This window comes from Manis javanica, chromosome 12 (assembly GCF_040802235.1).
Source record: "Manis javanica isolate MJ-LG chromosome 12, MJ_LKY, whole genome shotgun sequence".
In the NCBI taxonomy this organism is placed as follows: Eukaryota; Metazoa; Chordata; class Mammalia; order Pholidota; family Manidae; genus Manis; species Manis javanica.
In genome coordinates, this window is record NC_133167.1 from 85,311,287 (window position 1) to 85,336,839 (window position 25,553).

Here is a 25,553-nt window from a genome sequence, read left to right on the forward strand (position 1 = left end):
ATTAGAGATCTTCAAAGTTTTGTTTGCATGAGTTTATAGTGGCAAGTTTAATTAGCTGCAGAGAATTTCAGGTAGACCGTAAAATTATCATTGCTAAGTAAACCTAAAATATATTTTCACTGTGGTAACTTGATACCTGTCATCATCCATTAAAAAAAATACAGCTTCTAGTAGACACATTGCTTCCTACCTCTTGCGCCTGTCTATTCCATCCCTGTCCCCACCCCGGCCCTCACTGCGCAGCTGCGGCTCTGAATTCAGTCCAGGCTCCCACCTCTACAGGTTACTTGGAAATGTGCTCAAACTGGAAGGTGGGCGGAACACTTAGTGCTCCTCCTTCTGGAAGACGTTTCCCACACTTAAAGGTGAGGGACGTTTGCAATACCAACCACAGTGTTCAAAGGCTCGAGGCGCCTCCTCTGTACGGGAATTTCCAATTTTAGCTACAAAAACGCGCAACTGACACCTTGAAAATAAGAGAATCCCAGAGGAAATCCAAGTGGTAATCGCTCCTCCTCAGCCCTCACCAGGATCTGCCTGCGGCAATACGGACCCAAGGCCCCGCCCACTTCTGTCCGCCCGCCTGTCCTTAAAGCGGACCCGGTGTGCGCGGTCCCCGGGCAGGCGGGGGGCCCACTAATTCCCTTTACTATTTGAAGATCAGAGCTTGTCAGCAAATCACGCGGGGCAGAGATAGTATTCTCGCGAGAAGTCTGAGAGGCTGCAGTGATGGCGGCGGCGGGAACCGGCCCTGGCCCAGCAGTGGATGCGGGACCTGGCCCCGCGGCTGCCGCAAATGCAATAGCAGCGGAAGAAGGGGAGACGAAACCGGTGGTAGCGGTAGCGGCCGCTCCGGCCGGAGAGGGGACGTCTGTTGCTCCAGCAGCAGAGCCCGGTCCCGGAGAGGCCGAAGGGGGGTGAGTCGTCCTGGCACCTGAAGGAGCGCGCGAAGAGGGACACCCGCCCTTCCTGGGACCGCACGGCTCCCGGGAGCTGCCGCCCATCCCGAGCCTGGGCCCTGCAGCCAACCGCTGGCCCTGCCCGCTTTGGGCTGTAGTCCCGCCCGCCGCCGGGCCCGTCCCTCTTAAGTGTCTCTGAAGCCACGCCCCTTTGCGCACCTTGGGTGAGAAAGTCTGCGAGAGCCGAGGCTCCTTGCCCCGTCCCGGGGGGGGGGGGGGGGGGGCGCTGGCTGCGCATTCTTCTCCCGGGAAACCCTCAGCTACCCCAGAGAAGAAAGACACTATTCCGCACAGCAGACCGGGGGAAGTAACGGTTCCGCCGAAAACAGTGGGGGAGCTCGTCCCAGCGAACCTCCCCCAGGACCAGTTCCAGCCCGCGCAGCCTTATCGTTCAGCGCCGACTGGCTTCCCGGTGCCCTGTGGGCCTGCGTCTGTCTGGACAAAGTAATTCCCAACCGTCGGCATCCAGGCTGAGAACAGGCTTAGCAGAGAAAAACTGAAACTGTGAAGTTCAGCTGTGCTTTGACTATCGTCTTTGGGAATAGGCGTTTTGATGTCTGTTTCCTCTTGAAAATTCTTACTGGAGTGCTTTCTATCTTACAGGGATGCAAATTCCGTTGACGTAAGTGGGGCTTTGGAGACTGAATCCTCTAACGGGAAAGATACACTAGTAAGTAATTTGGGGGGAATGCTTACAAGGAAAAGTAGAAATTTTTTTAAGTGTTTAAGTGAGTCGGAAATACAGGCAGGTCAACTAACGTGATTCTGTAATTACTCTGGACAGGAAGGTACTGGGGATACCTCAGAGGTGATGGACACTCAGGCGGGCTCCGTGGATGAAGAGAATGGCCGACAGCTGGGAGAGGTAGAGCTGCAGTGCGGGATATGCACAAAATGGTTCACGGCAGACACCTTCGGCATAGACACTTCGTGAGTGTCTTTGTAGTCCTCGAAAAGTAGATCTCACTGTGTTCAACAGTTGAATAGTTTGTTGGCAAATACAGTGCACGGTATATCCTGTGTCTCCTAACCTCTGTGCAGTGAGTAGCAGGATTTGAATCAGGAACTGTTTTAATACTCTGAGCATGTTTTTTGCCTATGGAGGGCACAACCCTAATAGGTAAAAGAACAGGTATTTTCGCAGCTTTTGAACTTGCAACTGGTTGGGAGAGAAAAGCCTGCAATTACAAAGCATTGTATAAACAAATTGAGACAAGATCGTTTAACCTTGTTGGGTGTTGTGGATTTTGGGGAATGGGTTCGTGGATATGGGGACAAAGCCTGTCTTTCAAAATTTGAGGTGCTTAGTGCCTCTTTATGCCAGAACTTTTTTTTTTTTTTCCTTTTGGCTTCTAACTCACTCCATTAAGGTATCCTGAGTTCTTACCTCAGCAAAACCTATTTCCAATCTTTTGCCTCTTCCAATGAATTAAAATCATGGTTGAGAATGAAAGCTTTTTAACTCCTTAGTCTTAAGTTCGGTCAACATCTAATAAGTGAGCATTACAGACTGTCTATGGAAATATTATACTTCTGTCTCCCTGTGGTCTTCTTTACGGTCCATATTATACAGATAAATGTAGATAAACCTGCCATAAGGCTGCATTCCTTTATAATTAGTGGTATGCTTTCTAGTTAAAAAGTTAAAGTGTTCTAATTAACATGTGAATGGTGACCAAAGGATAGAATGTTAGTGTTTTTTTAAACAAATTTACTGAAGGTTTCAGTAAGAAAGAATTGTTCTTGGTAGAAAGATCTGTACAGAAAGTATACAAGCTAAGCAAAGCTGGTTACTTATAAAAGACCTAAAGTTGGGCCGTTTTGGCCAAGGAGAATTTGCTAGAATAGACAGGGCCTAGGAAGGGAAATATACTGGAGAACTTGGAGCAATGCAGGGAACAATCAAAGCACAGTTCAGAGTTCTGGTAGAGACCAGTTTGTACCTGAATTTGAGATGTTATCACCTAAAGCCCAGCTAGCTGGGACAGTTTCTTTTATGGCTGAGATGATTGAAGTGAGCTACCACGGTATGAAAAGGCTGCTCTCTAACTCCTAATTGTATTTTAATTAAATGATAACTGTATACTTACCTGTCTCTGATAGGAGGCTTTGCCTTAGATAGTGAGTTTGTCACAATGGGCTGTTTTAACAGAAAAGCTTCTAGAGAAAGATAAAAGCAAGGGAACTCAATGTTAACATGCCTAAGAATGTTTTCCAATTCCTTGAGTGCTGGCAATAGACACACACTTGGGAACCTTCTCTTTGAGGAGACATTAAGCTGGTTTCAGCAGAATCCAAGATAAACCTGCCTTTATTTTTATTTTTTTCTCTTCCAGCTTAAATCAGTCTTTTGTTTTTCTGTTACTTTCTCCTCTTCAAGGCTAAGGCCTTGAAACATTGTAGCCATGTTCCTCCAGTTCAAGGAGTTCCCCTGGCCCCCGCAAAATCCAATGTAACCTGGCATGTAAGGCCTTCTACTTACCACCTTTCAAGCCTTAGTTTTTTACTCTGTTGCTGACGAATCCCACTTTGTTTACTCCAGTTTGCCCGTCTGCCCCCAGTTTGTACTTTCTCATCTTCACACAGAGTTCACCTGTAGAAAAGAAAACCAACTCATCTTCCCAAATCCTGGTCATAACTTCTGTCCTCAAAAAACCTTCCCGGGCTTTTAAATCTGAAGTCACTACTTGGGTCCTTTGAACTCTTAGAGAGTAATTACCATCTGTAGGATTCATTTGGTAATGAGGCAGGTAATTTTTGTGACTTCTGTGTTGTCTTCTTGAATAGTAATTTACATTTTAAGTTACTCTTCATAGCTTCCCTCTGCACTTTGCAGCAATGTTTTTGGCACTTTAAATACAAATAGTATACAAATATTTAAATTAAGTATAATTTAAATACAAATATTTAAGTTAAATATAATTTAAATACAGACTTTTAAATATAAATATATTTAAAGAGACTGCTTTTCTTCCACAACTGGACTGGCGTACTCTTTTTAGGGTGTGAAAAACCTGTAATAAACTAACTGGCACAAGGTGCAGTGAGAACCTTCCAGGTACTGAATTACTACTATGGTGGATAATGTCTTACTAAATTTTGTGGCAGAAAATCCAGGTGGTTGTGAAAATACAAGCCCTATTTTGGTTTTGGTGACCTTTTTAAGAGGATATTGATATTATTATCTAACTTTAACCACGGGGAAAGGATCCCTGGTGATTTACTTTAAAGAAGTAAGTGTTCAGACATTCACTAATTTGTACACTTTGGCTGTTCTGCAGATCCTGTCTACCTTTCATGACCAACTACAGCTTTCACTGTAATGTGTGCCATCATAGTGGGAATACCTATTTCCTCCGGAAGCAAGCAAGTAAGAACAAACTCTGGAGTACAGCAAAGTGATGCCCTCCATTAGCTGGAGAACGAAAGGGATTTGGGCACAGTGGAGTCAGAGCCTTTGCCTGGGAGCTGGTAGAAGTCGTGTTGGGGTTTTGCTCTGAATAATTGCAGTTGTCTATTTCAGATCAAACGGTGGCTCTACTTTTGCTGATGCATCTGTTAATTCTTTTGGTAATAGTGATATAGTACTAGAGGTGACTTTTTCTTCCCTTTTGTTTTTTTTTGGTAGACCTAAAAGAAATGTGCCTTAGTGCGCTGGCCAACCTAACATGGCAGTCCCGAACACAGGATGAACATCCGAAAACCATGTTCTCCAAAGATAAGGTAGAGATGGAATTGATGCAATTACAATGATTATGTAATTACAAAAAAATCAGGTGAAACTTACAAATGCACTCTTTAACAATAAGTACTTCACCCCCAATTTTTATGGCTATAGAGATTCATTGGATACCTTGTTCTTATTTCATGTGATTTACTTCCTAGAGTGTGCACATTATGTCACTTGACTTCGCTCTCAGTAGGATGAATCCTTAGTTTTGATTGGCTTTCTGGAAGCAAAACTGTCTATCCCACAGTTAATCAGCAGATCCCGAGGGGAGCCTTCTCAGCCTAGCTGAGCTGTTTTATATATGGCCTGTCAGAGATTTTGTCAGGGGGAAAGGGAATCAGTTTATACTTGCCTTTTATTTTTAAAAAACTAACCTTTATTATAAACCGAAAAATCACATGAATAGAGCCAGGGCTCAAAATTAGATGATTAACCCATCCACGAGTCATTCCTACTGCGGTTTGTGGTAAGAAATATGAAAATTAAGTAAATTTTTAAATGATGGAATTTACATCATACCTACCCACTAACATTTAAAATAAAAGTTTCGCCAAATACTGCTTACCCTCTGTTCTTTTCCCTTTGCATTCTGATATTTTCTATTGTAATCCGTGCTGATTTTGACCTATAAAATTGATTTTATAGCCTTTTAATTATTAACCATGTACAGTTTGGAGGATACTGGTATAAGGTGTATAGTTAGACCAGTGTAGTTGGGATCAGACTGGAGAGGACCTTTTCTACCAAATGAAGTTAGGGCTTGATCCTTTACGTTGGAGGAGTCAGCAGAGGGTCCCTATCACACACTTTTTTTTTTCTTGTAGTAAAAGTACTTTAAGTAGAGATGTGATATGATCAGATTTGCTTTTTTCTCAGTTTTTTCCCAAAATTATTCTGTATTTTTCAGTCATACAGAAAAATTCAAATAGTACATGAACATCCATGTATTCTTTACCTAAATTTGCCATTTGTTAATATTTTGCTGCCTTTGCTTTATCTCCCCAGATCTGTATTCTTCTAAGCTATATGAGACTAAATGCAGGCCATTTACTTTACCCAGAATTCTCATAACCACAGTACAGTGATAAGACTAAAAAATTTAATGTTGATACAATATAACTTTGTAATATATATAGTATATTTTTTTATATACAGTATATATTATATTCTAAATAGTATTATCATCTTAACATCCTTCATAGTTTTCCTCCATCCAGGATCCAGTCAAGGATCACATATTACATTTAATTGTAGTGTCTCTTTTGTCTCTAAAATAATTCCTTTATTGTATTTTGTTTTTTTGGTCTACTATGACCCTTAAAATCTTGAGGAGCCTAGTTGTTTGTGATGATGTCCCTCAATTTGCATTTATCTGATGGTTTCCTCATGATTAGATTCAGGTTAAATGTGTTTGGCAAGAGTATTATGTAAGTAATGTGTGTTTTACCTTGTATCAAATTAGGAGGCATAAGACATTGGTTTTATTAGTAATAATGCTAAATTTGACTACTTGGGTAAAGAAGATTTACTTGAGTATCTATCAGATCTCCCCATTGTAAAGAGATGTTTTCTTTGTAATTATTAAGTAATCCGTGGTGTGATACATAGAGAACATGTGAATGTATCATTCTCCTCACCCTTCCAAGCAGTGATGTTAGCAACCATTGATTATCCTCTCCTGATCACTTAACCATGTGGTCATTGTGAAACAATACATTTATTGATTGCAACTCTTTTGTAAAGATGAGTTTTCCCTTCCCCCTCATCCTTCCTTTTTTTATTTTTTAAGTATCACTGTTGGTTTGTGGATTTTTATAGTCCACTATTGGATTTCTGATTTTTGGATTTCTGATACTCAAGATTTGTCCAGGGTAGTGCAGGCCGACCCCTCAGACGTGTTGGCTTGTTCCTGTCCGTTTTTGAACTCTTCTTATTTTCTGGAACAACACATTTCAGGCTTCAGCCCTGGTTCCTTTTAGTAAAGACATGGTTTTCATGGAACTAACTGGTGGAAGATGTTAGTGGTGGACTCTGATTCTAGTGGACTGTGGAAGAATGGTCTAGAATGGGGGAGTTGATGCCAGAAGATCAAGCTCAGACTTTGTTTTAGTCATGCAGGCAATAACTGGTGAGGATCACAATCAATCAGTGGGGATGGAAAGGAGGCCTGATTGGTGAGACATTCCTGAAATTTTAAAGTTCATATGATGACTGTTCAGATGTGAAGGTTGAAGGTTGTACAAGAAGGATGGACACCATCCGTGGTGTTTGACTTGTAATTCTGGGTGGTAAGTGATTCTAAGTATTAAGAGCAGATCTGTGAGGTAAAGTACAGAGTTTTCAGTTTTAGTCACAAGAAGTTGAGGTGCCTGTGGAATGTCCAGATGCAGATATCTCAAGCAGGTAGACACAGGAGCTCAGAAAAGAAGAACTTGGGAATCATCTTCCACATGGCAACCAAGAGAATGGGGTAACTCTTTTCCCTCCAACTGGATTGTAAGCACTTTGTGGCTAAGATGGTAGATACTCGTTTGAATTTCTCTACAACCTATGTGTAGTTTGCATGCAATTATGTATTGTTCAATCATTGAAAGACTGAACATGGATTTTTCTCTTTGTTTTGACATCTTTGAAAATGATACGATTTTCTTTTTTGTGAAGCAACCGTAAGTCTTAATATATTTTGTTTTAATAATTAGGATATTATACCATTTATTGATAAATACTGGGAGTGCATGACGACCAGACAGAGACCTGGGAAAATGACTTGGCCAAATAACATTGTTAAAACAATGGTAAGTAGACTAAAGTTGATTAGACTCAGCATTTAGAAAACGAGTGTTCTTCATAAGAATTGAATTCTTTTTAGTCTCACGGAAATAATGTGATGACTAAGAAAATGAGAACAACTTAGAACTAAATCTTGGAGAGTGGAAATGTGTAAAGAACTCACACAACTCAACACCAAAAAAACAAATAACCCAATTAAAAAATGGGCAGAGGACCTGAACAGACATTTTTCCAAAGAAGACATAATAAAGATGGCCAACAAGCACATGATGAGATGCTCAACGTCCCTAATCATTAAGGAAATGTAAATCAGAACCATGATGAGATACCACCTCACCTCAGAGTGGCTGATGTCACCAAGACAAGAAATAGCAAGTGTGGATGAGGACGTGGGGAAAAGGGAGCTCTTGTGCACTGTCGGTGGGGATGTAAACTGGTGCATCCACTGTGGGAAACAGTGTGGAGGATTCTCAAAAACCAAAATAGGAATGCCATACAACCCAGTAATTCCACTTCTGGGAAGTTGCCCAAAGAAAACAAAATCACTAATTCAAAAAGGTAAGTGCACTTCTGTGTTTATTGCAGCATTATTTACAGTAGCCAAAATACAGAAACAACCTAGGTGTCCATCGATACAGATGAATGGATGAAGATGATGTGCTGTGTGTGTGTGTATATATATGTGTGTATTATATATACACACGCACAATGGAATATTACCCAGCCATAAAATAAATGAATGAAATCTTGCCATTTTGTGACAACATGGATGGACCTAGACAGTATCATACTAAGTGAAATAAGACAGAAAAATACCTCAAGATTTCATTTATATGTGGAATCCAAAAAACAAAACAAATGAACAAACAAAACAAATAGACTGATAACCACAGAGAACAAACTGGTGGTTGCTTATAGGGGAGGGAAGTGGAAGGATGGGAAAAATAGGTGAAGGGGGAAAACATTTAGAATGTTTGATTATCTTGATGAGCTTGTTGGTTCCATGAGGGTATATACATGTGAGAAGTCATTGGGCTGTGCATTAAGATTGGTGCATTTTATTGTGTGTACCTCAACTTAAATAAATAAACCAGTGGGGGAAAATAAGTCTTGGTGAGTGAGATATAGCTAGTTGTAAATTTCGATAGTCTTCAACACAAAATCAGTTAAGTTGCACATGTGTTGAATCGAACATCACCCCTCGTAGTTCATATATGACACTGAAACCTTGTCCACTGCATATCTACCATTATAATTTTATAGAAATTGGAGATGATTTTTTTCTTTGATGTAATAAACAAACTGTTCTAAACATGATCTTTAGAAATAAAGAGAGTAGCTGGGGAGAAGTCAACAGCAGACTATCAACATGCATGTCTGAGGTGGAAGAATATGTGAGGATTATGAAGGACTTTGACATTCTCTTTTTAGGTTTCTCTTCGATTTTCTGATAAGCGTGTATAATTTTCTAATCAGAAAAACAATATTATCATGTTTGGAGATTACACCTAAGAATTGGAGTTGGGATTGATCATTCATTCAATACTTGTTTCACATGTAAAATTTCCAGTAGTACTAAAATACTCTTTCCTTTTAGAGTAAAGAAAGAGATGTATTCTTAGTGAAGGAACACCCTGATCCCGGGAGTAAGGATCCAGAGGAAGATTACCCCAAATTTGGACTTTTGGATCAGGTACATCATTATGCTTTAAACTTCCCTTTTGATTTTAAGCTACTTGGGGATAGAGAATCAAGGTGTGCTTACATGTATATATTTGCTGCATGTAACACTGCCATGATGTGCCTCTAATGTTGTGGGCTCCAGATAAACGGCTATGGCTCCATGTGGAAAGGAGACTCACCTTAAACCAAGAGACTAGCGTTTCAGTTCTCCCCCTTCCCCAAAATGTTGACTTCACACATAACCATTTTTATCTTCTTTAATTTTAGTTACCTTGCTTGTAACATAGCCATTCCAAATTATTTCTAATTTCTTTCCATTTCAGATTTTGCTCTTAAAAACGTTTATTACTGTGAAGAAGAATCTGTGTTGTATGTTCAGGATAACATGAGTAAAGAGAAAATTTCCACCCCGTTCAGGGCCAGGGGTCACACTTTAAGACCTCCCAGGAAGTCAGATCTTTCAGCTATGCCTTAAAAATGTTTAATTTGACAGCATGAAAATTCAGTGTTTCACATAGAAATTCAGATTTCTGTCTTTTTCTGTAAAATGAGAAGATCTGACTACACTGGGCCTGAATGCCCCCAGGGAGCTGCTAAACAAGGCTTCAGCCCTCCAGTTGCCCCCTCCACTGCCCCTGTGGGCATTCTCAGAACACTGTGATCCTTATACTTGCTGGGCCTCACACGTTACATGCTGATCCCTGGAGCACCCACGTTTGGGAGCCCTGCAAGTTTCAGAATTGTTAGGATTGTCAGTTTCAATTCCCATGCTGTTAGAGATTCTCCTGTTTCCTTTGAACTTTGCCAGTTTGATTTGATTGTATAATAGCCTCTTTTTATAATTGCATATTTTCCTCCTAGGATCTTAGTAACATTGGTCCTGCTTATGACAACCAAAAACAAAGCAGTGCTGTGTCCACCGGTGGGAATCTGAATGGTAACTGTTTAAATGTCTCATTGATGAACTGTTTGTAAGCTGTTGACTCCAGAGGTGCCTAGAATGGGGTATTCTTTGGGTTGACTCTTAATTGGCTATACTAAGATAACATGCTTTAAAGTCCAAAATCCAATTTTTAGGAGCTAGCCAAGGATTGAACAGATGGTAATAGGGGAGAACTTTTTGTGGCTTTACACCACAGTTCAGTCTTAAGTGAAACATTTAACATAAAACAAGATACAATTTTAAGGTCAGATTTACTATGTTTATATTAGACTCCCCATCCATGTCCTCATCACTAAGAATTTAGAGTCAGTTGCTCTCCATTCTTTTTCCTTACTTTAGCTCCTATTTTAACAAACTTATGCCTGTCTTCTAATTTTTCCTGCCCTGAAACTTCAGCTTGTTCACATGACAGCATTTCTGTATTGATCACCTGCTGTAGCATGTTTTTCTATAGGTAACCCTTCTAATATGGACATGCCTTTATTTCTAATGGCAATCTAATAGTTGAGGCTTCTGGGAGGGAAATAGCTGTTCATCTGACAAATGGCATAATTAACTTGTCTTTTGGAGTGGTAGCATCTTGATTATGTAGTCATTATCACTGTTACTAATATTCTAAGATGGGTTGGAAATAGCTAAGTGTGTTGTTTATCTTTTTACACCATTTTTTTCCTTTTTTAATTGTTAAAATTTAACAAATACATGGTGCCACTTCTGTTCTTACAGGTGGAGCCTCTTTTGGAGGTGAATTCCTCCTCTGTCTTCTTTCAGCCTCTCAGACTTAAGTATCTTGTGGCTTGGAAAATGCTTTTTGCTGAGTTGTGGTAGAAGCTAGCACTAAATTAAAATTTTAAAGCATTGTGAAAATGGTGGCAGTTGCACTTAATATGCAACAGTAGTTCCAGTTTAACATTAGTAATTAAAAGCTTGTACGTTGTCATATTCTGCCTAACATGGTCAGCAGTTCTCTTAGTATGACTTGTTTTGCTCAAGATGGATCTAAAACTTAAAATAATCAAAATGCAAATGACAGTAAACACTTAATTTTTTTTGATTAAGGTAACTCAAACTAGAGAGATTGATGTTGCAACAGATTAACATTAAACCTTTTATAACAAATAGGAATACCACCTGGTATGTTCCTAAAAGGAAGTTCTGCAAAAAGCTGGTCCTGTATATGCAGAATATGACTTGGCCTCAACGTCTTGATCCTTTTTATTGCAGCAGAACTGCTGATGATTTCTAAGCTTGCCCTAAACTAAATACAGTACTCTATGCAGTTGTTTACATAAAGGTGTTTTCCTGCAGTTCAGGGACAGTTTCTGAAGCTGGAAAACTGAGAGGAATGACAGAACTGGAGAAAAATTCCAAAGAACCCATCTCACTAAGTTGTATTCCTTGTGGCCTTAGTATGTAGCTAAAGGTTTTAAAATAAAATACGTAAATTGTCTATTGATATTTGCTCTTAATTCCACAAACCAAGTTAGTCTAACCTGAATTGTATGCATTGGCACAATCTTAATAATTGCAAGAATCGCCTACTAAACGTAAAGCCTCCTTTATGACTTGTGTCATGCAAGAGCACAGTGGATGCTTAGCAGCACTGGAGAGAAACACCTTTCTAGTATTTGTTTTTGTTTTTTATGTCTGATGTACTTTTGTCTTGTTGGGTATTCAAGTTAAATGCTTTAGCAGATACTGTGTGTTTATTATATTTATGGACTAGACCATGTGTAGTTCAAGCAAGTGAACATATACTTTTGCAGTCAAGATACTTTCCCTTTATGAGTGTTTGTGTTGATTTGGGTGGGAAAAAACTTTTATCTGTGCAGTTGTTTTTAGCTGTGGGTGTTTGGAATCTGCATTTGTGTCACATCCTCAGAAAGTGTACTGGTGGTTGTGGGTCATTAAGAAAGGAAGGTCGAAAATGTAACACAGGTCCCACCATTGATAGGTTCATTTGAACTTCCCACCAGAACCCAGTGTTCTGGGCCGTGAGACACTCAGCGTGCTCATTCAGAACCAGGCTGAAATCCAATATGCCCCTATGTGTGGTGTTACACAAATGCAGTTTGGGAGTGTTAAGTCCCCACGGAATTTCAGTAATCCACTAGGCGCTTCCGTCACAGCTCATTGTAAGTGATCTATCGTCTCTCCAAAGGGGGAATTGCAGCAGGAAGCAGTGGAAAAGGAAGAGGAGCCAAGCGCAAACAGCAGGATGGAGGGACCACAGGGACCACCAAGAAGGCCCGGAGGTGGGCACAGCACCCACCCCACCCACCACTGTACTGTTAGGGTGTTCTCTGGTGCTGGCCAAGTCTGTCCGAGGGAAAAGGGCCACACTCTTAAGTAGGTTAGGTGTCTGAGGTTAAAAGGCCTGTCCATTTTCTCAGATCTTGAGAACTTTGAAGAGTAAAATAACCCCAAGCTAATTACCCTATTTTACAAACTTGTTACTGCGTTAAAGAGCCCTGGGGCAGGACCCTTATGGTGATTTACCTGGGGAGTGAAGTTCACGATGGTGGGGAAGAGGGTGTGAAGCCAGTGGGGAAGAGGACAGTGGGGAAGAGGGCGTGAAGCCAGTGCCGAACAGCGGCTCTTTCAGGTAAACTTTGTGCCTCTCCCTTCTCCTGCCTCTTCTCATCACTGGAGTGGAATCCACGCTCCTATCTGTGAGTTTCTGTTCATTTGTTTGCAATAATAATACACTAAAGGAGGTTACCCCTATCCCTCTCCTTCCTGCCTCCCCTGTAATATACTGGCTTAGTTCTATAGCTATCCCTATAGACTAAGGTTGTTTAACCAAAACTTTGTAAATAAAGTGAGTCATTTTAATTTCTCACTTTTGCCTGCAGAGGACAGGATTATCTATTTGAATAAATGAAAAGCATTTGTGAAGTTGCATGTGTTCTACCTGAAGTCTAATAAATTAGTCCTTTCTTACAGAATTGAAGGCAGTGGAGCTAGAGGGGATTTTAGTTTCCTGATTTTGTATTTTCCTTTTTGCAGTGACCCCTTGTTTTCTGCCCAGCGCCTCCCGCCTCATGGCTACCCTTTGGAACACCCATTTAACAAAGATGGTTACCGGTACATTCTGGCTGAGCCTGATCCCCACGCCCCTGACCCTGAGAAGCTGGAACTTGACTGTTGGGCAGGAAAACCTATTCCTGGGGACCTCTACAGAGCCTGCTTATATGAGCGGGTTCTGTTAGCCCTGCATGACCGAGGTATGTTAGCTGTCAGTGTTTGCATTGGACCCAGTGTTACTTCGCACCACTGCCATCAGCTTTGCCCAGCCTAGAACTACACTGCCACTCCCCCGTCCCTGTCTCTAATGAGACTCACTCAGAATGTGTAAGAAATAATTTCCTTCTTTGTCTCTTTCTATAAGCTCTAGATGTTTTCTTTCATTAAATCTTTGTATTGTGAACTGATTTTAAACTGAAAGTTACAAAAACAGTAGTTCCATATATCCTTCATCAAGCTTCTAATGGTGACATCTTACACAACCAGCATATAATTATCAAAACCAGGAAATTGACATTGGTAAATGCTATTAATGAAACTAAAGACATTTGGATTTCCCCAGTTTTTACACCGATACTCTTTCCAAGGCTCTCCCAGTGGATTTAGTCATTTCTCCCTAGTTTTTCACATTCCTTAGCCTTTCCTCACACATTGCTTATCTTTCATTAACACTTTTCAGGTCTGTTAATCAGTTTTTTGACTATTTGTCTGACTTTTTCTCATGGTCAGTCTGAGGTAATGAATTTTTTGGAACGACACCTCAGAAATGAGTCCTCGTGTCATCTCATGGTTTTGTGATGTCAGTATATCTTATTGGTTATGAGCATATAGTTAAGGTGGTTTCTGCTGGCTTTTTCTACTCTTTCCTTTTATAGCTAAATATCTTGAGGAAAGATACTTCAAGGCTATTTCTCTGTAAAGTTTTACCCACTAGTTTTGGCATCCATCTGTGGATTTTATCTGCAACATTTATTGTTGGTATTTGCCTGATAACTTTCTGTTTCTTCCTTCCCTTCTCAGTTTATTATTTATATCAACTTGTCCTCATTTATCTTATTCTTTGGGGTATACCTCTGTTGCCCAAATTATCCCAGCTTTGCCCATCAGGAGCTGCTTTAGGTTGGTTCCTACGTTCTTTTGATAAGCCTATCCTTTCTTTAAAGTACTTCCTTACACTCTGGCATCATAAGATGTTCTGGCTTACCTTGTGCTTTCCACTGCCCAGGTCAAGTATCAGCTACTTCTCCAAGAAGCCCTAGTTTGTTTGATTGGAATAGTGTAAGAAATCAAGATCTAAGTGTCAGGGAGACTCACTGTTGGTGGGTGTCACTTCTAGACGCCTTCAGTGGACAGAGGTAGGAGATGTCTGTGCACTGACTGACCCGTCTATGCACAGCTATCCTGAGTTTACACCAACACCTGTGATGCCAGTCAGACTCCACAGAGTTGTTCCAGACTTCTACCTTTGTGTGTAACGTCACCAGTGAGAAGCCTGACCCTCTGTGGTATGTTTACTTACTTGTTCATTTCCAATGCACATGTAAAGTAGTTTGAAAATTGCTAACCCCTCTGAGAAACACTCAACCAACTAGATTACAGCACTTAGGGACAGCTGTGTCTCTGGCCCAGCAATGTCCCGTCAGGATGCTGTTAGAGTAGTTCTTTTCTTTCTCCACCTCCTTCAGTGTGACTGCATTTCATTTGTTACACAGTTTGCTTCATTTGTCAGTGTTTGTGGACCCCTTTTTGGGTCCTCCCATATTTTGGTTGTGGGAGCGGGGGAGTGTGTGCAGGGTGGCTCCAAGAGTTGGAGTTATACAAGAAGGTTTACTCAGTGGCACCCCCTCCTCATCCCTGCTGCCCCTCCTCATTCCTGCTTTTTTCCCACCGTTTTCCCGCTCACCTTGTAGGTCACCAGTCTCTTTAGTTGCTGTATTTCTTCTACGCAAATGAGCAGATACTGTGTTTTTCCTTTCACCTCCTTTTTTCATGCACAAAGAGCAGCATACTGTTGACACTCCTGCATTTTGCTCCATGCAGTTACTCCACACCGGTTCGGAGAGATTGTCCTCACTTACTTTTCTTTCTTTAGCTTCAGGATACTCCACTATGTGGATGTACAAACCAGCCATTCTATGTTGGGCATTTAGATACTGTTCCAAGTATTTTTCAGTCACAAGAGGCAGTGAACAACCATAGGCATGTGTATTTTTATATTGTTGGTAGTTCTATTTTCAAGGTAGAATTCTAAAAGTAGAATTACTGGACCAAAAGATAAGTGTATACGTAGATTTTGCCAGATTTCCCTTCAGAAGGTTGTTCCAATTTGCATTCCCACCAGCAGTGTGGAGAGTGTTTGTTTCCCCAGAGCCTCAAACAGATTCCTGTACTTTAATTGTGGGTAGTCTGATAGGTAAGAAATGGTATCTCAGTGTTGGTTTTTTAAAATTTGTGTTTGAGTTTGAATGTTTTCCATGTTTAAGAGTCATTATCTTGTGAATTATGTGTGTGTTTCTTATTTCCATTTTTCTATTGGGACTTTGGTCCTTTGTCTCTTTACATGCCAGGGTCCTAGCCCTTTGTCTGTGGTGTATGTCTGATGAACATCTTCTCCCAGTTTGTCGTTGGTATGTTCACCTTACGACCTTTTGTTTGTCATGCAAAGCTTTTACTGTGTAGTCATTCTTTTAATGACATAATTTATTCAGAAGAAGAGCATTCATTATCCTTTAGAATGTGAAAGTGATTTGATTATTAACTACTTTAAAACAAGAATAGCTCATGGGGGTTTTTTTTTTGTTTATCCAGAGTATTAATGCAAATTCCAAATAGCATAGTCTTCCACCCATAAATACCTGAGTATTTATCTCCAACAAGGAATTTTAAAAACATAACCACTATGCTATTATCATAGCTAATTTAAGTAATAATTCCTTAATTATGATACCCAGTGCATATTATATTTCCATGGTTGCTTAAAATATGCCTCTTTCAGTTTTCTTTAGATTGGATCTAAATAGGTCCATGTATGTATTACATTTGGAACCCATTATTTCTTGATTTAATACTAAAAATTGAAAGACTTGTATTGATGCTAGTCATTTGTAAGGTAGTCCTGTGGTGGAATATCCATTATATGTGGATTTATTTGACTCCCATTCGTGGCAAGCATACTTCATAGGAGGAAAGGGCCAAATAAATGACTTCAGGGTTTAAGAAGTGAGACTTGACCTTGTTTCTCTAAACCTAATTAGCTGTACTTCTGGGCGGAGAAACAAAGTGAGAACACTGGCCCTTAACAGTAATTTGTTAGGACTTAATGCACAGGATAGCAGTGGCTGCCTGCTGTTCATGTTAAGCTGAGCCTTATAAAAGTTAACGATAAATCTGTATTGTATCTTTCACTGAACTTTTTATTTTGAAATAATCTCAGACTTAAAAAAAGTTGTAGGAACAGTACAAAACGGTTCTGAGCTATTTGAGAGTAAGTTGTCGTGATGCCCTCTTACCTTTGAGATCTTCAGTGCATATTTCTCACAGACAAGGACAGTTCTTTTGTTATCTAGTGCTGCTTAACAAATTACTGTAAAACTTCGGGGTCTAAAACTACAAACATTTATTATTGCCAACATTTTCTGAGCAGCTCAGGAAAACTTAGGAGGCTGCAGTCAAGCTCTTAGCTGGGGCTACGGTCTCTGAAGACTTGACAGGGCTGGAGGATCCATTCCCAGGATGGCCCATGCATGGGGCTTTGACAGGATACTGCGGCCTCGTCTTGTGGGCCTCCACAGACTCCTTATTTGCTCCTTACCCATGGAAACCAACTGCCCAGAGCAGGTGACCAAGAGAGGACAATAAAAAGTTTGAGTACCTTTTATGACCTTTTTTTTGGGTATCATTAATTTACACTTACATGAGCAACATTATGGTTACTAGACTCCCCCCCATTATGAAGTCACCACCACATACCCCATTACAGTCACTGACCACCAGCGTAGTAAGATGCTATAGAATCACTACTTCTCTTCTCACGCTATACTGCCTTCCCTGTGCCCCCCCACTACATTATGTGTGCTAATCGTAATGCCCCTTTTTTTTATGATCTATTTTTGCCCCTTTTTTTTATGATCTATTTTTGAAGTTGGACAGTCACTTCAACTTTGTTAGAAATGAGTCATTAAGTTCAGCCCAACTCAAAAGAGGCTGTTAGGCTCCACCTCCTGAAAGGAAGAGATTCAAAGAGGTTGGTTGGTTAATGGACGTTCTTACAGAACCAGTATGCCATCAAAATCAGGAAATTAATATCTGATTCCTGTGTGTGATCCTCAGAGCCTATTCAAGTTTCTTCTATAGAAGCAGTAACATCAATTATAGCAGAGGATTCCAATTGAGAATCATTTGCTGCATTTCATTGTCATATCTCTTAAATCTTCAGTATGGAACAGTTTCCCTGCCTTCCCTAGACGACCCTGAGGCTTCTGAAAATTAGAGGGCAGTTGCTTTATAGAATATCCCTCAGTTTGGGTTTGTTTAGTTCCTCATGCTTTGATTCAAGTTACACATCTTTGACAGGAATATCACACACAGGCTGTGTTCTTCATATTTGGTTAAGGTGGTATCTGCCAGGTTTATCCACTGTAAAGTTACTCTTTTTCTCTTTGTAATTAGTGCTTTGTGAGGAGGTAAACTCTAATGTCTATTCTGTTGTGGGCACTTGCTCGGCCTTGCTCAGCCCCACCTAAGGCTTTGGGGCTGAGTTGCTCAGGAGGGAGTAAAGGCAGAAGCATTTGTATTTGAAAAGGTAGAATTTGCCAGATACCAAGAAGCTCTGTTAAAGGCTATGCGTCTGACTTCAGGAGGTCATCGTCGCATCTGCCTGACAAGAGCCATTGCGATACAGATTGGGAGGGAAGGTGCAGGGGCTGGGGCTTCAGGGCTCTGCCTCTGACCTGCGGGGTGATCCTGAGCAGCCACACACCTGCTTCTCCGTCTACACTGCGGAGGTAGTGTCTGCCTGTGAAATAATTTGTAAAATGTAAAGGCCTTTATAAAAGCTAATTAATCTAAATTTTGTGCTTCTTCCAGTAGAATTTAGGTAACTTACAAAGTATTACCAACAGTGTTTCAAATGCTTTTTCTTCAGTTAAGTCTTAATTGGATTTGAGATGTTTCTACAATGATAAAATCAACCTACACAGCCTGGAAATACTCTCCCACCTTTTGTTAATTTTTTTCTTCACTTCCAAGTCACCGTAGACCCTCCACCTGGTTTAGACTGTCCCCTTTTCTTACACGATGGCCTTGTAGTAGAGCAAGATCCAAACCACATGCAGAGGTAGAGCGATGCACGTGATGAACTTCCTTCTGTGCACTTTTCACCCAGATGTAACCGTTGTCAAGATTTTGCTACCTTTACTTTACCTGTTCCTTTATTTCTTTGTTTCTCTTTTTTTCTGAATTTTTAAGAAGTAAATCTCACCCTTAAAAACCCTAAAAGATAAGCATCTATCTATAAAGTATGGATATTTTCTTTTATAATCATAATGCTATTATCACACTTAACAAAATAGATAATTTCTTCCTGTCATCTGAATTCTGTCCATAGTCAGATATCCTTAATTATCTCAGATATCCCTTATCTGCTCACAACATACTTATCAATTACAAAGGAATATGGTAATTTTATAGTGGCGAAAGCTTGCAGGCACCGCCTTCCTGAACCAAGCACTCAGAGTCTGACATCACCAGTTTGGCTTCAAGCGCTTCACGGTGTGAGGCATGAGAGGCAGTTTGTGTCCGTGGTGCTCCTGTCAAAAGCATGACCCGGACTTGAGCAGGAGCAAACACCAGACACACCTAACTGAGGGACACTCTGCAGATGAACATGACTGTCACTCTTCAAAATGTCAAGGTCAAGAATAACTGGAAGCCCTTCCCCAGATCAGAAAAGACTAAGGAGTCATGATACACACCTAAATGACATGTGGGGCCTCGGACCCAGTCCTGGAGCGGGAGCAAGGGCATCGTTTGGACAGTAGGCTTAATGTGCAGCGAAGAGTGCTGTGCTGATGCCGTACGGCTGTCCAGGTGCTAACGTCTGGGGACTCTTAGTGAAGGGTACAGGAGGACTGTACTATTTTTGAAAGCCTATAATTATTTCAAAATAAAAAGTTGTCTTTCAGAGGGTGGTTTATTCAAATCAGGGTCCAAGCACATTACAATTCGTTTGTTATATTTTAGGAAATGGACAGTATAATTCATTTTAACCTCCTCTCTTAAATATAGTCACATTTAATAAAAACTAGATCACCTAACAACTTTCTTCCTGTTTCTCTCTTTCTTCATCTGTATCTTATGTTGAGATTGTTAAACTCCTGAGCTAAAATTTCAGATACCTGACCTGATAGTTCTACTTTTTGTAGTTGGTTTTACTGGAGAGTGAGAGACTCATGTTCGTTCGCCTCCCTCACCCTAGCTCCCCAGTTAAAGATATCTGATGACCGGCTCACTGTGGTTGGAGAGAAAGGCTACTCTATGGTTCGGGCTTCCCATGGGGTACGGAAAGGAGCCTGGTACTTTGAAATCACGGTGGATGAGATGCCGCCAGACACCGCTGCCAGGCTGGGTTGGTCCCAGCCATTAGGTAAGCTGGGCCCTGGTGTGGGCGTGGCAGCAGGTAGACAGAAACAGACCATCTGGCTCAGATTCACAACTCTGGGCTTGTCAGATGGTGGCCATACAATTCAGTTCCTGAGGGTTTTGGTGGGTTTCAGTTTCTAGGTATATTTTTTAATTCTTTGCTTGTGAGTAATAGTTTGTTAGCAATTTTACAGAATTGATTTAAAAAAATAGGAAGGAGTAAAATATTTTCCTTTAGCAAACAGTAGAGTTGACTTGCAGTCCTCTGACTTCCTCTATATCTTTTTTTTTTCTGGTATCATTAATACACACTTACATGAGCAACGTTGTGGTTACTAGACTCCCCCCATTATCCAGTCCCCCCCACATACCCCATTGCAGTCACTGTCCATCAGCGTAGTTAAGGTGCTATAGAGTCACTGCTTGTCTTCTCTGTGCTATACTGCCTTCCATGTGCTCCCCCCTACATTATGTGTGCCAATCGTAATGGCCCTTTCTATATCATTTTATTGAGACAGGTAACCTTCAAGCTCCCTTAGGTTATGATAAATTTAGCTATTCTTGGCGGAGCAAAAAGGGAACCAAGTTCCACCAGTCCATTGGCAAACACTACTCTTCTGGCTATGGACAGGGAGATGTCCTGGGATTTTATATCAGTCTCCCTGAAGACACAGAGACAGCCAAGTCACTGCCTGACACTTACAAAGATAAGGTGAGTTTGTCCTCCCGGAAGGTTCCTGGATTTGGAGACTGTCGTAGCCACTTCTTGTAGCTGTGGCCTGTGTGTTCTCCTGTGATGCTGATCCACCATTCTCATTTTTTTCTAACATTTCATCATGAAATCTATCAGCTATAACAAAGTTGAAAGAATTTAAAAGTCAGTGTCTGAAGGCCTATCACCAGATGCTACAGTTTGCATGTTATCTGTTTGTTCCTCCACCCACCAGTCCTCCATCGTCTTTTTTTTAATGTACCTCAGAGAATACTGCAGCCATCAGTATACTCCCTTGCACTATTTTAGGATACTTAACCACTAGCTAGAATTCAATCTTTGTTTAGCTTTTTCTTTTAATATAAAATTTACATAAAATGAAACGTACCAATGTTAAGTGCCCATTCACTGAGCTTTGAGTTTGACCCAAGCCCTTATAAGATGTAGCCCTGTCACCCCAGGAAGTTCCCTCATTCTCCTCCCAGATAGTCCAAACCTTTACCTCCATGGAGGCAAACACTCTCGGATTGTTTCTCTCCATTGAAATTCTATTCCACTATTCCATTAGTTTTGCTTGTTCTAGAACATCTGTAAATGGGACCATGCAGTGTGTCGCTTTGGTGTCTTTCATCCTTTGGCACAGCCCCCCTGAGGCCCATCCCTGCTGTTGCATGTCTGTAGACCCTTTACTGCAGGGGAAGTGATTCTCTTCATTTTATGTTCTTGTGCATTTTTTGATTAAAAAATTTTTTTTGAATTCAAATTTTTAAAAATTAATGTCATATTTATCTGGGAATGTATAGTTAGACTATTGGTACCCAGCAAGAAACGGTGACCCAGAGACCCCCTGTAGGAGAGATGGGATGAGGAGGAAGAAGTGTCCCTCAACATGTTTTTATAGAACAGGGGGGTTTTGGTTCAGTACATGTTTCATTTCTTTCACTGAGGTTATTGGTGGGCTGGGGTTGAGAGGAGTCTGAATTCATTTTAGTCATGTTTATGGGTATTTTGCTGTGGTGAGTGTGTGTGTGTGTGTGTGTGTGTGTATGTGTATGTGTGTATATATTTATGTGTATATTGTTTCCTCACAGATCTTAGCGATCCCGCAGGTATTTTTAATCTATGTTGTACAACACCTGGGCTTAGTTCTGTGTATGTGAATCTGGCTTTAAAAAAAATTTTTTTTTTTTTAGTGATGTGGCTGATGCTTATTTTTCTTGCTTTCTCTCTTTGTTTTCAAGGCTTTGATAAAGTTCAAGAGTTATTTATATTTTGAGGAAAAAGATTTTGTCGATAAAGCAGAGAAAAGCCTAAAGCAGACTCCGCATAGTGAGGTGAGTCATGGTAACAAAAACATCAGAAGTGGAAGACCTTGAAGATTGGGCCCAACTCCCTACTTATAAAAGTGAAGAAAATGAGGCCCAAAGATGAATGAAGGGATTCTTGGCTAAGACAGCTAGCCAGTAGCAGGGCAGGTCCCCTGTCGCCCCTGCTGGGTCTGTGCTTGCTCTGTGCTTCTGGGCTACACTGCATGGAGAAAATGGTAAAAATCATTGGCCTAGTTTGGAAGTCCATAAACAATGGAGGAAGCAAGAGAGAGAATCATTCTTGATCAGAGGAGGCACCGAGCACAGGCAGAGGGACTCTGGAGCAGGAGAGGAAGGGGCCTTGCTCTGTGACCTGGAGGCAGAAGAGCTGCCATCGCTCGTTCAGTGTCCTCTGGAACTTTCCCTATTCCCTCTTCTGGGCTTGCTGGGAACGTGTGCCCAAGGTCATAGCCCAAGGACGGCTGGTCCAGGTGGACCAGCCACAAAGGCCAAAAGTAGAAGAGGGAGGAACAGAAGAAAGTTCTGAGCTGGAAACATCATTCCACAAAAATTCTGTAGCCACTTGGGACAGTAATAGAAACAAATGTGGGAGAAATAAACTAGGGTTCCAGTTTTTAGGAAAAAAATAAGGAAACAATTATTAGAGGTAAGTATGATACAGCTAGGGCAATGGCAACTCATGCTGGGAAGAGGCAGAGAAAGTTACTTCAGAACGAGGAGCATTTTCTGAAGTCCATATATAGTGGTGAAGAGAATATTCAGGACAGTTTTGAGAGAGAAATGACAAAATGAAGATTCAGAGACTTTGACAGAAGAGGCTAAGATTTTCAAAATAGAAATGCAGAAGTGAACCTGATGCAAGAGAAAGGGACATAAATAAGCTTGAAAGAGTATATAGTTCAAGGAATCAGTGGAAAACCAAATTAGTTTGTTTGAATACACATATATAATGAATAATAGAAAGCAGAGCTGTTTGGTATAGGTGGCATAGGGATTCAGAAAGCAAATAAACCTGAAGACTGGCCAGAACAGTGCATGTAAATGTGCTCTGAAAAATCTACAGTATTACATAAGTGTAAGAAACTGTTACTACACGGGCTACATGCGTTCTCGGGCTACATGATCACCAGTACCGTGGCAGCTCTTAAAGGGCTCTCCGGGCAAGTTCCTTTTAGTCTGTGTGTTCTGTTGTTACATTCTGAAGTAAAACCATGGTTTTTGTTTTAGATAATATTTTATAAAAACGGTGTCAATCAAGGTGTGGCTTACAAAGATATTTTTGAGGGCGTTTACTTTCCAGCCATCTCACTGTACAAGAGCTGCACGGTATGTATCTCCCGTCCATCCTGTGAGTGGTTGTGGTGGAAGAGCCATTGACTGGTTGAGTTCTGGAAAGAGGTCTGAATAGCCCAAGAGTTAGAAATATGTTCCTGCTGTTGCTCCTTGTTCTCTCACAGCTGGGTGTGTTAGGAACTATTTGCTTGGGTGGATAAACATCATGCAGTTAGCCCTGTACTTTTCCTGAGTGTACTGATACTGTTCAGTGGAAACGGTGTAGAGTATGCACATGCTTAAATCCAGGTACATGCTTGGTGTTACATGTCGTGATAACCTGCCATCATTAAATCTGTAGCTTACAGTGATTTTATTTTTACATGATCCACTATGAAGAGCACTATCATTAGACCCTGTTAGTTGGTGGGGGCTGGGGAAATTAAAAGTGATTTGGAAAGGTGATTCCTGGAAGTTTCCATGTGTTTTTGGTCTGTCAGTAGCCACCTTTGAAGTAAATAAGAAAATGCTTAGGTTATAAACAGAAATCAACACAAGAATATTTTATTTGCCTAATTTTTGATGGACATCAGGGTACTGACCATGTTGAGCGGTTTAATACCTGTCATCTCTTCCAGCTATACCATGAATATCATAGCTACATTTAAAGAGGAAAGTTTCCCGTGTCACATTAAACTTTTTTACTGTTTTCTTCAGTTTTTTCATGTCTGCTTGAATTGAATTTGTCCCAGGTTTCCATTAACTTTGGACCATGCTTCAAGTGTCCTCCAAAGGATCTCACTTACCACCCTGTGAGTAGCATTACAAGTGTCCACATGCATCCTCGGTATCTCTGTTATTTCTCCATGTAGTTTAGATTCTAACCACCTGCTTTGTCTGCTTCTGTTTGTCCCACAGATGAGTGACATGGGCTGGGGCGCTGTGGTAGAACACACTCTGGCTGATGTCTTGTATCATGTGGAAACAGAAGTGGATGGGAGGCGGAGTCCCCCGTGGGAACCCTGACCGGTTCCTCTTTCTTCGCAGACATGGATTTGCTGGGGAGTAATGCGGAGGGGCTTGTCTTTGATTTTTAAGTGTTGCAGATGTTCTCTGGAAGATGCTGCAGAACACAGCCTCTGCTGTTAGCAAGTTAAAGGGCTGGGGGCCACTGGGAGAGACTCCCTGCCATTCCACACTCTCCCCACTTCTGGTGACTGCTTTTATTGTGTGCCACATGCCAGCAACTGCTGACCCTCTGATCCCATAAGCTCCCTGTGAAACTGGTGCTGTAGCACATACCCCACCACCTGGACTTGTACCTTACTGTATTTTTTAAGGAGTGAATAATCTTGTCCAGGTAGCTAACTTATTTCCTTCTGTGGGCATTGATTCCTTTACCACCTCGTACCCGAGGAAGTGCTGGACCTGTTGCTGAGAACAGCTGAAATCAATGGCTGTACATTCCGAACCAGTCGAAAAGCCTTTTCCTTTTGCTGTGGGTTTGTTTCTGTTGATCATTTTGAAATATACTTTTGAACACTGGGATCTCCAAAGCTATACTAGGTCTCTAGAACTGTCACTGTGGAAGGAACTTGCTTGCAGCTTTAACAGTTAGAAACTTCAAATAAAACTTCCCAAATAAAACTTGTCTTCACATGTGTGTGGCATTTTACTGTCCTTTCAGGTTGGGTTCCTCTTGGCAGCAGTGTCAGAAACGGGCAGTCTGAGGAAGGGGAGCCAGCCCTGGAAGAAAAGCCTCTCTAGCAGCTTAGCCACCCCCATTAGCCTGTGAAAGCAGGATTCTCAAATTCAAGAGTTTGAAAAGGCTAATGGTCTCCCTCCAGCTCTTTCCTCTGAACATGGGTGTTGACACATGCAGGTGGTTCCTCGCCACGCCGCTTAGTTTCCTTTGGAATAGCTGATTATTAGGGCAATTTTCAGAATACCAAAAACTGGAGTGTAAGAATGAGCCTTCCCTTGTGTTGCCTTTGTGGCTTGCCTGCTTTCTTACTATACAACAGCGGCAGTGCGGCCCTCCCAGGATTCCCCCAAAGACTTCCCTGCATATAAATTTCTACCTAAGATAATAGGTAGAGTGGTTCACCATAAGGTAGGTGGTATATTACCAAGAATCACTATATATTATGCCTGTTTAAGATATTTTCCAAATTTCGAGTGACTTGGTATCTTAATACAGTACCTCTGACTAATATATTTGTCTAATGAATCTCCCAGACCTGTTTTGGCCCTCCCACATCTCTTAACAGGAAACCTAGCAGTCTGTGATCATAGGCTGAAGTCTCAGCCTTCATCCCTGGACACCTACTTAGTCGTGGCTGTCTTAAAGCACAGACTTGGTTACGAAGCTGCTGGAGCATCAGAATGTGAAGAACTCTTAAGAAAATGAGTGTGGTATAATTTAGAGGAAACGAGGTGAATTCTTGGCAGTATAAATTACCACATATAT

General features: G+C 41.1%; 1 protein-coding gene across 4 annotated transcripts; it reads left to right on the forward strand.

Annotated features, from left to right (window-relative positions):
- The first annotated feature begins 664 nt into the window (after window positions 1-664).
- On the forward strand, window positions 665-24,740 carry ASH2L (ASH2 like, histone lysine methyltransferase complex subunit). 4 transcript variants are annotated; one of them, XR_012123958.1, is made up of 17 exons: window positions 665-917; window positions 1,563-1,629; window positions 1,744-1,889; window positions 4,241-4,329; window positions 4,588-4,682; window positions 7,389-7,484; window positions 9,077-9,172; window positions 10,024-10,099; window positions 10,832-10,849; window positions 12,267-12,360; window positions 13,115-13,332; window positions 19,608-19,775; window positions 20,290-20,483; window positions 21,725-21,817; window positions 23,039-23,137; window positions 23,801-23,895; window positions 24,002-24,017. XR_012123958.1 is itself a non-coding variant. In XM_017679555.3 (17 exons), the coding sequence occupies exons 1-17, from the start codon at window positions 730-732 to the stop codon at window positions 24,107-24,109; spliced, it is 1,905 nt and encodes a 634-aa protein (XP_017535044.3). In that variant the 5' UTR covers window positions 674-729; the 3' UTR covers window positions 24,110-24,740. The 4 variants fall into 4 exon arrangements, 3 of the variants coding, with proteins under 3 accessions (XP_017535044.3, XP_017535045.3, XP_017535046.3); XM_017679555.3 differs by having other exon boundaries at window positions 674-917; window positions 23,836-23,895; window positions 24,002-24,740; XM_017679557.3 differs by lacking the exon at window positions 665-917 and adding an exon at window positions 1,194-1,403 and having other exon boundaries at window positions 23,836-23,895; window positions 24,002-24,740.
- The last annotated feature ends 813 nt before the right edge of the window (window positions 24,741-25,553 follow it).

What these genes read in the sequence shown, in the direction of transcription:
- ASH2L (XM_017679555.3), top strand. Translation starts at nt 730, where the DNA reads ATGGCGGCGGCGGGAACCGGCCCTGGCCCAGCAGTGGATGCGGGACCT. An exon ending in ACCACCAAGAAGGCCCGGAG is followed by an intron (nt 12,361 to 13,114) that starts GTGGGCACAGCA and finishes TCCTTTTTGCAG; the next exon opens with TGACCCCTTGTTTTCTGCCC. An exon ending in AGGATCTCACTTACCACCCT is followed by an intron (nt 23,896 to 24,001) that starts GTGAGTAGCATT and finishes TTTGTCCCACAG; the next exon opens with ATGAGTGACATGGGCTGGGG.